A 15,153-nucleotide genomic window follows, 5' to 3' on the forward strand; every position below is an offset into this window, starting at 1 on the left:
TCTTTTATTTAAGAAGTGAAAGTAAAAGTGTTAGTCACTCAGTCTTGTCTAACTCTGTGACCCAGTGGACTGTACGTAGCCCACCGGGCTCCTCTGTCCATGGAATTGTCCAGGCAAGAACACTGGAGTGGGTTGCCATTCCCTTCTCTAGGGGATCTTCCCGACCCAGGGATCCAACCAGGTCTCTTGCATTGCAGGCAGATTCTTCACCATCTGAGCCACCTCAACTAATCATTTAGTTGATGTGATGAATACAATGGACTTTAGACCATTGACTTTAGACCATTTAGACTTTAGACCAAAAATCTCTTTTTTTGAACTGAAGAAGAGATTTTGGTTCTAAACTCACTAGCTCTATGACTCTGAGGTCTGAATTTCAATTTCCTTTGTGTGAAAAAATCCATTTCACCATGTGATTGGAAAGATTAAATGAGGCACTGTAAAGTGTCAGGTCCACACTAGCCACTCAAGAGTTCCTGATTTCTGTTTCCTTTTCAAAGTATTTTTTTTTTATGAAAATGTATTTTCAATATTACAAAGCAGAGGCATCTAAATTACATTTTCTCTAGCTGAAATTTGTACTGATGCTGAGTTAATAAACTAAATAATCAGAATCCCTGACAGTACAGAATGATTATATAATGTCTACCTTGGCGATCCACAACATTTACTATATATCATGCCTTTTATTCAAAAGAATAGTGGTGGCTCAGATGGTAAAGAATCTGCAAGCAATACAGAAGACCCAGGTTCAATTCTGGGGTTGGGAGAATTCCCTGGAGAAGGGAATGGCTACCCACCCCAGTATTCTCGCCTGGAGAATTTCATGGTGGGCTACAGTCCATGGGGTGGCAAAGAATCTGACGCAACTGAGCAACTAACACCTTCGCTTGCAGAGAGCACCTAATTCTCCTTTGGGCCAAAGTTTCATTGGTGACTGATTCTCCTACTTGCCAGTTCGAGAGGAGGAAAAAGAAATTGATCAGGCAGCCGATACAGGATTGCATTTGATTATATCACATCATTGCAAACTTTAAGGGCAAACACTAAGTTCTGAATTTAACTTTCTGTTTTCCTGGAAATAACAAATCAACTCATAGACACCTCAGATGGCAGCAGTTTTCTGAAAACTTAAACAAAATAACTTCATGTTTTATTTTCAGCTTGTCAGAGGAGATTGAAGGGGTGGGGATAGTAAGAGTCCATGTTTCAATTATTGTCTTGCAGTTGAAATACTGTTCCCAAACCAAAGTTTGGGTATTACCATATAATAACAGTGACTACATCACTTATTGTTTACTGATTTTTTTTATTGAGGTTTGTAGCTTATGGTTTTACATGTGATTGTACAGAAGATTTAAGGGAAAAAAAAGTTGGAAACGTTGTACAAGGGAAAAAAATCCAATAGATTGAAATCTGGTAGGTGTATGTGATAATTTTTATGCCATGTGTAAATATATGAGAATGTAAGAGACCAAAGCCTGCAATAGCTATATTCTAGTTTCTAAAAAAGTGATTTTTCTTATCAACGCGAAATGGCTTAATTAGTTGTTAGTTTTTAAAATAAACTATCATTTTTAAATTAGATTTAATGCTTGGCAAGTGGGAAAACAGTATGAAAAAAACTTTTCTAATTATCCTTCCATTTTCTAATATATTCACAGAAGTCATTAAGGGAAATCAAGTTGACCCTCTCTACAATTCTTGAGTTTGTAATTCATAGGCAAAGATCAGTGTTAGGATATACAAATAAGACTTGTTTATAACTGAACACATTCTGATTGTCCACAGCTGCTTCAAGACATATCATCTTATATTACTTAGGATGGTAAAGGAAATCTCTATTTTCAAATGAGGCATGAAAACCAATTTTAAATGTTTTTTTCCTATTCTCTTGATTCAGGATGTCATTCAAAACATAAGACATGGTGACAAGTTGAAATTCAAGGCATTAAAAAATGCACTAGAGGACAAGGCAGTGGTCAGCATGAGAAGATATTCTGTTCTAGTCACTGTATCCTGAGTTCCATCCCCAAAGACCTCTACCTACTACTAAAGAGTTGTTGTTATTCATGAATTTTGCCATTTTTTTGAGGTCAACCAATATATTTTGTTTTGAATCTGGCACTATTTTACCTGTTCCACTTTCAGGAGAATCAGAGGAATTTTTAACATTTAAAAGCCACTTTAGGTACGGATTTCAAACCTATTTCCTTGACAATATATTGTGAAATTCTGCACTCTTGGGCCATTGAGACAAACTTAACTCCTTTAAAATTATCCAACATTGGGCTAACTGTAAACTTTAATAACCTCTCCCTCAGACCACAAAATGGAACATTTTCCTTTTAAAATTATTCATTCTGAATGACAATATTTATCTAAATAAGATCCTTAGAAGGCATTACTTTCTTCTTCTTTCAAGCTCTTTCCTTTGGTATTTTAGAACGAAAGAAGCACTGGGAACTTTCAGACATACTTGGATTATGGAGTAGTTTGATAACACGTCATGTGTGCAACTGTCTGCAGAATTTTATGAATTGACTACAATAACTGGAGAGAGAGAAGGGCTTGAGAGTACTATTTTCAGCAGTGTAATTATTTGTATTATTCAGTCTCAAAGTTTATTCATATATATATAATGAATTAATGATTATTGCTTGGTTATGAATTATTTTGCACAATGTACATAATTCCAATTTAATGTTAATTTAATGCTTATTAGAAAGATTCATAATAAAGCTCTAAAAGGTACAAAGCTACTAGTAGCATTAACTATGTTGACATATAATAGAGTAAGCAGACTAGAGCGTGAATGTGAATTGAGGCAAAAATATTTCTATTTAAGAGACGTTTATAAAATATTCATGTCTCCTTGAGACAAGACTAAACAAGAAATACCTAAAGAGGGTTAAAAGTGGTAAAAATTATAATATGGTAAACTTAAATTTGATTTTTTTCAATACATCAATAACATTTGGTACAGTGTTTAAGATTTTTATCACTCTAAGTAACTTTATTATTTTTTCCTGGATAACTTTTCTCTGTATCTCTAATTTAGTTCTAGTTACCTCACCATGAACTCCACTTGGTTCTGCTCTTCTGTTCATATTATGGTTGAAAACACTTTATTATCTCAACAGAGGTTTTTTTCCCTATATAATCTTCCTTGACTTCTTCACATAAATCAAAGTTCTCCTTTCACACGACTGCTTAAAAATCATAGTTTGTATTTACCTTTGAAATACTCTAAGGGGATATGAGTTTAGAAAGATTTGTGTGATGTACTATTAAGAGACAGAAATATTGAAATCAACACATTTGAATAATAACTTAAAGATCCTAGATATTAAAGAATTACTGGCTTTTAACTTCTTAAAAATAGGGAATGGCAATAACTTTATTTCAAATGAGAATATGCAAAACCATAACAACTACCTGTTTCATTGCAAAAATCACAAAGTTTGCAACAATGTAAACAAGCTGTTTCCTCTGTAAACAGGAAATAAAAGAAATGGCATATGGAAGTACCTGTACAGATGAGTTGAAGACTGATTTCCTTTTTAAAGCAAACAGGAAGTAATCAAGTTAATTAGCAAGTAGGAAAGTTCCTCTTATGGCCTAAGCAGGAAAGAAGAAGCTATCAACACTTGAACTTATTTTAGTCTAGAAATGAAAATTTAGATATTTGTCAATATTCTTCAGATGATTATGTAGGGACGTTTTTACTACTGATTACAAAATTGAATTTATGGTTGGGATCCATCTAATCTATTTTATAAGCTCAAAGATGATTCTCATGTAGAATTCATTTGCACAAAAATGCTTCCATAAGCTATTTTGCAATGTTGCTGCTTCACTTTTGTGCTTCCATGTTACTAATTTATGTGTAGAAATCTAACATAAGACATTTAAAGTATTACTTAGAAATGCATAATAATTACTTATGTGGTGAGCTATAATTAGGAATTGCTAAACATGAGCTAATTAATTCTTAATATCTTGATACTATTATTATAGTACATTGGGGAGATCATACATATTGCTATTTTATCTAAAATATATATTTGTTAAAGAAGAAAGGACATTCTTGTCAGTATTTTCAGAGTTACTCAAAATCAAATTAGGATTTGGGTTCTTTTTTTTTTCTTTCTAAATTTTTCTCTCTCTAAATATGAACTGACTACATACTAGTTCTACAGTGTTTTTTGAAAAATGCCATAAGCAGTTGCACTTTGGTATAGTACTGATGGACAACTTCTAAAAAAATCAATTATTCTTTCACTAATAGGAGGTGATGATTTTGAAGTTGATCTTTAGATAACCTAGAAAAAATATTTTCCTCTCCCTTTTGGTCTCCACAATTAAGCAAAAAGTTAGTCTTTGAAGTCTTTAATGTCATTTTTTAAAGCAGGCAAATTAGTCAATGGATTTGAGCAGATTTGAGGGAAAAAGCTGAAGATATTGCCTGACTTAAGTTTATGGGTTCTTAAATAATTCATTTATAATATATGATTTTTCCCATTATTATGGATATTTTTGTTACACCAACTAGGTTAATATTAAAAAATTTAAATATGAAATCTTAAAAACTTTGCCTCATAATGTCAACATTTTTAGACTAATGTTACTTTAAAAATACAAATCATAACTACATTTTAATTTCAGTCATTATAAATTAGTATTACAGGAGTAAAGGGGTGTCCTTTACCTGCATTTGATTACTACATTATATTGACTATTTTTAACCTCAAGAAAATTTTTCATGCCAGTTTTTTTTTGCCATTATGATTATTTTAGCATAACAATTTATTATTTAGCTATAGTATTTTTAATTTTAATAGAGTGAAAACAAAAGATGCTCAAAAACTTAATTGGAATTCCTGCCTATTTCTCCTCACAAAACTTATATTTCTCCATAAATATTATCAATTAGGAACATGGGCTATGCAACAATCCAACATTTTCTAAATCAACTAGACATGAGGTTTGTAAGCTAACGTCTTATTAAAGTATCATGTGAAACAGACCTCAAAAGGGAAACAAAATTGTAAAATGTTATAAAAATGTTATTTTACTTAGAAATAATAACGTTTCACTGACATAATTTTTACTTCCAGCTCTCAAATAATGTGCAATGTAGTATAGTATGTTTGATGAAAATTTACTTTTTGATGGAAAATCAGATAAATACACCGAAATATGCAAATAAGAGGGTGATGAATGTCACAGAGTACTGAAAATAAGGGTCAGCCAAATATGATTAAGAAAATTTTAAAGTTATTATCAATTGCCACACATGAAAACGCATGTGAAAGAAGATTCAAATTCAGGAATTCAACCCTTGCTAGTGTAAAGAGGACTAGCGGAATATATGAGAGACATACACAAATTTCTATTGAAATGTATATATAATTAACTCTTTCATCCACTATTTTGTCTTCACTATAGTCACCTTCAATTTGGGGGAATAATCTCTTCTCTTGAAAGTCTTTGGGATCTAAAGTCTCTCTGAAAGCACAGCAATTATGATGTATGTGAGTTCAAAAATCTGACCCTTTCATCTTTACATAAGTGCTTGGTCGTTACCAACAAGGACTGAATGGCTTTCCACATCAGTCTATGTATTCAAGTGATCTTCTTCAACTTAGACTATGGAGAGCTGAGAGATTATCAGCTTCAAATTTCCATATAATGAAACACAAAAATAATGGTCAGGGAGGTAGCAATAGCAGAAAATCAGAATTGGCATCATCAGCAAGCTGAACTGAGGTAGTTTCCCCATCATTCTGTGAAACTAGCTTCTTATTGATGGAGCTGTTTTCATGTAGATTACTGTTGGATTGGCAAAACTAGCATAAGTCTTCATAAATCCACAGGCTACATTTGTGTTTCTGAAGTTACCTTAAGCATGTCTAAAAGGGATTCTTTCATTATCAAATGTATTCTATGTACCAGATAAGACTAACCACCTTTTAGGAGTTAATATTGCCATATGTGGTAACTGAAAACCTAATTACTCATAAAGCTTGTGGTTCTCCTGTAACTTAGAGACAATGTGTAGACTTAAAAAATACTTATGTCAACTGACTAAAAGGAATGATGCATAAGATATTTTGAGGTGATATTGATTTTAAGGTTATCATGTACTCTGGCCCAGTACAGAATTTTTTCTTTTGTTGTATATTAAAATTGTATACAGAGATTACTGGCTACTCTGTAAACTACTCTTTCTAATTTTAATTCAAGAAATTAATTCATGTTGTTTAATGATTAATTTTTTTGGAAAAATAAAAAAAAATCACCAAGAAATCATATAATATAATTAGAAATTATAATTTGGCAAATTCATTCTAACTTTGCCCTAGGAGGGTCCCCATGCTTGCACACTGCTGGTAAAGATTCTTCTTCAGTAACTGGAGATCTAGAAAGTTTCTTTGAAAGGACTTTTTCCCTCTCATTTTATCTATACATAGTAAAACAACAACAAAAAAAATAGCATAAAAATGTCTTCTGTTTATAAAATGGGTATTCTCTTTGCCATTATTCTTGCATTTTTAGCCAATGGAATGAATTTAAACATTCAACATCAAAATGAAGAATATAAGGGAGGAAAAAATATGATCCTTCTTTTCCGAATTCAATACTTTAAATCTCTGATTGAAGCTGACTTTTATAATAAGCTGTGTGACTGAAGCTGGCTTATAAATAAGCACATAGTAATCTATATATTAACCTGCTTGAAAGTAAGTTATGCATCTTATTTCAGCCAACATAAAAATGCCCATCTCATTTTTCTCTTACATTTTGTCTGCAAAAACTAATTTTGTGCTTAGTTTATTCATCTAGGCAGACTGATTTCTTTAGCATGGCTCATTTGAGCCACAGAGGATTAGCAGAATTTATATACTGAAAACAGAACGAAAGAAAGGTGAGAAAAATGAAAAGAATAATTAATCATATAGTACATACATCAATACAATATCTTCTAAATCTCAATCAGTTGTTTATTGGTTGGCAAACAAGTTTCACTTTTACAACAAATATTAGTAATGAGGTCATCCAACTTTGAGACCATACAAAATGGATCATAAATTTAAAAAAAAAAATTGTATGTGCTGCTAATTTACCTCTTATAGTCCTACATTACTTAAAATCCTGTCAAATAAATAATTTTCCTGTTAATAAACAGAAGAGTTTTCTTTTTTAAATCACTTCAAAATAACTTGACCTTTTGATTCTGTCTACAAGTGAGTGAATTGCCTTTAAAAATTGGTAGTGCAGGTGCCCACTTGGGGATCAGACTGAGTATTCAGCACTTTCACACCTATGGGATACCGTTTTTCACATGCAGAAGCTCCACTAGTTCTACTGACATCTCTTGACTTCTAGAATCATAGCTACTGTCTTAGTGATGAACTGCTTGCCAAATATGCTTTGCATTACAACAGATGTGCACTGTAAACATAAAAGTTCTTCCTGCTCTAACTTGCAAAAATGCTCTTGGAAATATTCTGACTGAATAAAGATATATAGTGAGGGAAGGAAGTCTAATTTTATTTATTTTATTTTTTTGTAAAAAATAATTTGTTTGCATTACTAGAAAATGATTCTTATAAAGTGATAGCTTCATTTATTTATTTATTTATTTATTTTTTGCCAGGTGAAATTTTAAAGAAAAAAAGGAATGAAAGAAAGAAAAGGAAAAAAAAAAGAAATGAAGAAAGAAAAGAAAGAAGAAAGGAAGGAAACTCTGCTCTTATTGGTAGACAAACTTGCAAGACCAGCACGAAAGAAAAAAAAAAAATTTCTTTTTTTTTTCCACTACATTAACAGGACTCAAATTCTGGAGGAACAGAAAGCAGACTACATGTGCAATGCTAGTATCTGTACATTACATAGAAATTGTTCAGTTTTTTTTCTGCCATTAGTTTATCATCAGTTAATACAGCAAATCATAAAATATGCATTTAGCATATAATTCTAGAATTCGCCTCCATTTCATTATTGATTTTGTTGTTTGATTTTGTATGCCACAGCTATTCCCACTGTGGCGAATTCGGGTTGTGAGTGACTAAAAACCACTATGTGATACAGTTTGCTTTGCTTTTTATCTTTGTGCAGCACTCCAGTCTAGATGCAGCATTGTTACTAACTTCAAACCACTGTTCTGGCCTTTGAAAAAAATCAGGTCCTTGTAATGAGAGTAACAGAGCATCAGAGATGGTAGAACAAACACAACATAATTCAACAAGGCCACCGTGAGTGCCATTTTCTTCAAATCTCGTTCATTAACATAATGAAGTCTCCATCTTGGGGTGGGGGGGTGAAGGACAAGGAAGCAGAGGGCACAGGGGAATTTCAGCAGTTATCTTTCTCCCCTGGGCTGACCTAAAAATCCCAGTTTAAAAAAAAAAAAAAAAATAAGGAGTCTGAGTTTTGTGTTTGTCGTTCAAGAACAGCATAAAGATTTAAAAGTACACACATCATTACCACTGCGTATATCAACTCAGCACAGTCTATCAGGTGTTAGCAGTCTTGTTGGCTTCAATTTCTGTCGTCTTCTATAGGCTAGTGACCAAATGAGCTGGTCCTTTTGAACTTCCCTCTGGAGGGGTCCCATCTTTGTTTGGAGGAACTATGAACCCATCACTGCTGCCGCGACCTAGCTGGTAGTAGGTGTGCAGCTGATGGACGTGGTTTCTGGAGCCGAGGTTTGGCATGCTTTTGTAGTAAACATCTTCGGCATCACCACATTTGGCCGGCGGGGGTTCGGTCTGGGTGCTGGTGGTAACGCTCTCTGCAGGGGGCACGCCAGCCAGCGCTGGCATGCTGGTATAGAGAGAGTCCCTGTGGGGTGACTGCAGATCTTCCGTGTGCTCATTGGTTAACAAAGGGAAAAAGCTCTCACTGTGATCTTGGGGGATCCGCCTCCTGGTGTAATGGTGTAGCTGATGGTTCTCTGTGGAGTAGACTCTTGGGGGCAGCAAAGGAGCATCCGATTCCTCATGAATCAATTCCAGGCCCAGACTCTCCTCATGGTTAAAGGAGGTGGCATCATCCAGGACAATGGCATCATCTTCACTCCCACTGCCCAGGTTGTTCACCAGCTTGTTCATCAGATTCCTGTTCTGTTCGCTGGAGCGCTCATGGTTATTCAGGTAAGATGGGATATAGTTGGAAGTGAGTTCCTTCAGAATCTTTTTCTCTAGGGCTGTCTCGTTGTGGTTATAGCCACGGTCTATGATTTGCACACAGTTGCTCAGGTATTCGCCACTGGCAATGCTGTAACTATTGCCATGGTTACCATTCAGTGGTAGAGTATCCATGACACTTGTATCCCTGGCATTGTTCAGGAGCCCCTCTGAAAAAGATCACAAAACATTATGACATTCATGTCCGATTGGCCACAGAACACATACACAGAGACACAGAAGCAAAAACACCCGACTATGAAGTATGTATAAATTGGTAGCAATTTTAATTAAGTATAAAATGTTTGAAAATTAAAAAGCACTGTTAAATATATATGTACATATCTATATAAATATATATATATGTATACTTGGACAATTGATAGAAATCTTATAAACAGAAAATAAGTATTTACAGTAAATCTCTAAAAGAATTTTAAAACTCTATAAATTTGCACAAAGCCTTATAAAGTTCCATACAAACATTGCCTGACACTATTTGAAACATATTTGGTTATAACTTAGGAAAAACAAAATTTTCTGTAGTCATTCATAGCTTTCAATTTATACACACCAAAGTCAATTCAATAATTCATTACCTTTTAATTTTATATGTTGTCTTAACATTGAAATAGGTATAGAATTAGCATAATTCATGGTGTGGTACTTTGAATATACTAATCAAAGTAGAAGATTCAAGCACTGTCTAATAATTTGGTATGTAATTTTATAAAACTGAGAATATCCCTATACAAAAAACCACAAAAGGATTTTGTTAAATTTGTCAGAATGATATAGTTATGAAATAATGCCTAGGTAGATAAATGGCACATCAAAATAATTTGCAAATGGGAACTTTCAAAACAGAAATATTTTGGTTTACTTTCCAATTTTTTTTCTGTTATAAGCACTTTGGGTACTATTATATATCCATTAGTAATTGTTAGGGTCATTAGATAATTCTACAAAAGAATGTATAAAACATGGGCATCTAATTCCTATAAACATAGTGTCAGTATTTAAGGTTCCATTTCATAATGAGTGATGACTTTGTGTGCATATTAAGTTTTGGGTTTAAAAGAGATTAAACATCTTATTCTGGGAAGAAACAGCTGCAGTGATATAAATCTGACCATATGCTTCTTCAAGGTTTTTGCATTTTCTTGAATGAACAAAAATCCAAGAATCAATAATAGTTCCATAAATTACTTCAAATGCAACCACAAAATAAAATAAAACACAAACATTTAACCAGTACTACTAAATAAGGGTACTTCTTTATAGAACAGTTTTTTTTTAAGAATTCCATTAAACTTCTCAATACATCATTAACTTGTGAAAATATAGCATTCATTCTATATCTGTGATGCAGTTATGTTTACCAAAAGTGAGCTAGTTCATTACTGGTTTAAATAAAGTGTTCCAAATATATCAATTTTTATACGGACTTCTGATACATACTCTGTGTTCAAGTAACACAGTTTTCAAAAATAACAATGCACTGAATACATTAAAAAAGCAGCCATCACAGACATAGGGTGAAGCGATTTATTTTCATGTTGTAAGATATCTTGTAGACAAATCCACGATGTTAAGAAAAAATAAAAGTAAATGTTTTTAAAGGGCCATATGTGATGGGTGACTGCTGCTGCAGAGGCTGCTATGGTATGCTTGATGATTATGGTTGAGCAACTGATGCATTGAAACGTGTTTATTATTTCTGTTGTCAATGCATTAGGTACCGGTTGAAAACAGCCATACTAAAAAAAGGTGGATACATTGTATGTGACATGTATTTGTGTGATGGAATGTAGTAATGAAAATTAAAAGTTTATGAATTACTTAGCAAAAAATAAATGCTTAATTTAAAAACAATTTAACTCACACAAACATTACATGAGACTTAACAACTATGTTACGTGACACAATAAAAGAATCAGACAACAAAAGCGTCTAATCTCTGTTAACATATATTTATATAAGTTGATTTATAGGTTCTTTAGTTTTTAAATTGTGAGATGAACTGTTTTTAATAACTACATCATCTATATGTGATGCAATAAAAGTGAACTAAAAAAAATTACATTTGATATGCAATGTTTAGCTTTACTCCCATACTTGTCTCTCTGTAGGGCTCTAAACGACAGCATGGAGAAAAGGAAAGAAAAACAACAAGTAAGCTTACAGCGACAGTAGAAGAAACATGAGTAAAAAGCAAATTGATGATATGCAGAAAAAAGAGTCAAAGGAAATCATTCCACTGCCCCAAAATTCATGAGTCTGTGTTACATGGCTTATCATAATTAAAAATACTGAAATGTTAGAAAATAAGAAACCCCCATAACACATGCTAATAAAATGAGTCTTTAATAAGCGTTTCGTCAGTTTGTAAATTTCAAGCAAATACACATTTATTTTAAGGTTAAAATTATCACATCAACCAAAGAGAGTAAAATCCTGAGGGCAAGCCATGACTTTTTCCACAACTTTAATTCAATATTACATATATATTTGTGTGTATGTGTTAGGACATACTTGCTTCTAAGGAATGTCACTTTAATTTTTTTCAGTTAGATTATAAGTAAATTCTTTATTTTGTACAGAGAGAAAAGAAAAACACTTTGAAGTTTTTATAATTATGTTTGTTTACTTATGTATTGTCTCATGTGCAAAGGTTATTTTTTTCCCACTGTACCTATACAAATGCTTTTTATCATTTGTAAATAATACTGATCAATACTGTCATTTCTGAAGCTCATATTCAAAAGTTGTATTACTATGGAGAAAGAAAAATGTTAAATCCAACCATTTTTCTGTATCATGAAAATGTGAGGGAAAAAATACCACCAATCAGTATCAAGTTTTCCTCTGGATTGTTGCATAATCATATGCAATCAAACATTTTAAAAGGTAATACTTTAAAAGCAACCATAAAAACATTATTTTTAAAAATTCTCATATTTTAATCCAATCAAAAAACTGCTCTTGCTGATTTTCTTTATAAAAAGATTAAATCATCACAAAATAAAAACCAGCTCAGTCACTGGGCTAGATAATTACAAGAGATATAGACTTGTTACAATTTAACCACTGCTTTAGAGGTACTATTTTTGTACTTTAAAAGTTGACTTGCTTCTCAGCAAAAGACCAACAATATTTCAAAATGCAGAGAAAATTTCTTTTAAAGAAGAATTTGAAATAAAAAGCCAAATTAGTATAGCAACAGATGCAAAGTGCTTGTAGGCTCAGTATGGCCCCTTCTGTAAATGACAACATTTTAGAAGTGGGAAGCACAGGAGAGGTAACTGAAGTTCAGCTCCTGCTTTGCAAGATGAGGAAGCTGCTGCCAAGAGAGACTGAGGCTTATCTAACACCGCTCTGCCGACAGTGGCAGAACTGGGATCAGAAGGGGAATCTTGATTGACTTCATGCACTACTCTCCTCCACCTCCATCTCTTCACATCCCGCCTTAGACTTCGAAAGCCATAACAGAATATTTAATTATATACTTTATACTATAACCTTGTATTCTTGACAACTATAATGTATTCTTCACGTATCCCATCCTAAAGATATGTCTTTCTTTAGAGTTTTAGAATTGAATTAAATTACCTTAAAATGTAAATTAATTTGTAAAAGCATGACTTCTCAATATATTACATTTTGTTGACAGGTTAATCTATAAGATTTATCTAAGAAAAACTGAACTATCCAATACGGATAGGAAGATAATGGTCCAGAAATACTATGCATGACGTTTTAAATACTTCCACAAAGAGAATCTGAATCCAATCTAACAAAAGTATATTATTCATTTTTGTTCCTAACACTATATGCATCAGGAACACTATAACATATTTTTACATATTTTAAATAAAAGCATCAAAAACAAAAATGGATATTTTAAATCCAAATGCTTCTTTGCTTGGATGGCATTGGTATAACAGAATTAAAGGACCAACAGAACAGAACCAAGTTGTAATTCAACATAAACCACTCCAGTACATACCGAGCCACCTATATTTCATGTAAGATTTCACCTTGCCAGTAAGAATATAAGTGCATTCATCTGAAAGCATAAGATTAGTAGCAATATGATAGTCACCAAGTTTTATTTTTGGTCAGTGGTAAAACATCATTTTAAGCACTACCATAGTTTCTTAACATCTTAAAAAATACTAAAACATAAAGTAGTTGAACAATTCCATTTCTGATTCTGAAAACCAATAATAAAATTATTTACTTTTGTTTTTAAGAAAAGTCAGCCAAATGTAATTTACTGGCATAAACAACAAATCCATTCAGAAGTAAGCTTTGTGCATTTATTGATAATCTTAATAGCAATATTTAGTAATAGGCTCGACAGGAATAAAACTTTGGATTTATATGGTATTATTTTAAATTTTGTCATTAAAAATTCACTTGGAAAGTGTTTATATAATAGTGTTCCATCCTTAGAAAAATCTCCCAATTTAGAATGCCAATAATAAAGTAAGACAAGAAGGCAAATACTGAATTAGGGAAAATAGATTAATGATTGTTACTTTTTCATTATGTATGACACTAGAAATTATATCTGAATAGTCAAAAAAGCTAAACACAATGTGATCTAAATTTATTACTTATTTTAAACCAATTTCCAACAATTCTTCATGTAAGGTGAATAATGTAGAATAGATATAATTTGCAAATATGGTGTAAATCTTCATTTAATATCATTCAAAACTTAATATGTTAGCACACTTTAAAATGCTTTTAGTGACACAGTTATCTGTCATTTAGGCTAATGAAAATAAAGAAAAGCCCCAGACAAGCCTTCATAAAGTCTGCAGAATTGTTCTGCCAAGCCACATTTGGTGCATTGTGTAATATACACATAACTAAGTGCTACAACAAAATAAGGATATTGGCAAACAGCAAACAATATAAAGGGGGATAACCATGAAGAAACTTTCTTCTATTGATAGCACTAAGGCTGCTTTACTAGAATAAAAAGGTGACTAAAAGACTCCAGATTAACTACATTTAAGAATTTAAAGGATGCCACAGACAGCAGAAAAATGCTTTGCTCATCTTTGTTCTAGAAGGCAAAGCTAAGCATCATGGCCAGAGGCAAATTTCAGCTTGGTGGAAAGAAAAATATTTATAACAAATGGAACATTTCAACAATTGAATATCTAAGTTCCTGAGCTAGGAAGGGCATCACTAGAGGAAATATTTAAGCACAGGCTGACAGAATGTCCACAGTATAGCAAAGAGGATTCAATGTGTTCTCTCCCTTCTTTTAATTCTAGGTCTATGATTCTCAGGTGTAAATCTCAAGAAACGGGATAAAATGAACAGTTTGCTTAATTATTTTTCCTACTGACAAACAACTTGACTATATTCCTGAAGTCACTTCTGAATTATTGGCTTTGAGATTTTTGAAATCATTTAAAATTGTCTTTTGTATCTAACAAGGTGTCATCTAGGAAACTCGGATGATTTTAGAGAGATACCCAAAGACCATGTTGCAACAAACATGCTGTTTTTGGAATAAACATTCACACCAAGTTTTCACATTCATGCCAGTAAGTTGTTACCTCTGACTGAGGACACACACACGGATTCCCAAAAAAGGATAACAGACATTTTACTCAAGATTGCCTAGGAAGTTAAAATATATTTAATCTATCACGTCCAGCTTGAAGGAACTATTGAAGTCTCTTTGTTATAGTGAGTTATTTTCAAATATAATTTTAAATAGGTGGATCACTGACTAAAATTTTTCTTTTACAAAACTTTTACTTGAGTGATTTTTTTTTCCTGTGGTCACTTTACTTATGATATGAATATTTTTAATTTTTGTGCCCCCAATATATTTTTATCTTAAAAAAAAGTAGTGTCATGTACAAAGGCTTAGATTGTAAGTGGTTTTAAAGAGACTTATGGTTATCTGAGCTACAATTTAAAGTTGGAG

General features: G+C 32.5%; 1 protein-coding gene across 12 annotated transcripts in view; it reads right to left on the bottom strand.

The window, feature by feature from the left end:
• Positions 1 to 1,292: 1,292 nt before the first annotated feature.
• The window catches only part of ADGRL3 (adhesion G protein-coupled receptor L3), a 923,733-nt gene continuing 909,872 nt past the window's right edge, over positions 1,293 to 15,153 (bottom strand). For all 12 annotated transcript variants that reach the window (XM_043906659.1, XM_043906657.1, XM_043906653.1 and 9 more), the window contains one exon: positions 1,293 to 9,364. In XM_043906659.1, coding sequence (XP_043762594.1) covers positions 8,565 to 9,364 — 800 coding nt within the window. In that variant the 3' untranslated portion in view covers positions 1,293 to 8,564. The remainder of the gene's footprint in view (positions 9,365 to 15,153) is intronic.

This window comes from Cervus elaphus, chromosome 6 (genome assembly GCF_910594005.1).
Source record: "Cervus elaphus chromosome 6, mCerEla1.1, whole genome shotgun sequence".
Classification (NCBI taxonomy): domain Eukaryota; kingdom Metazoa; phylum Chordata; class Mammalia; order Artiodactyla; family Cervidae; genus Cervus; species Cervus elaphus.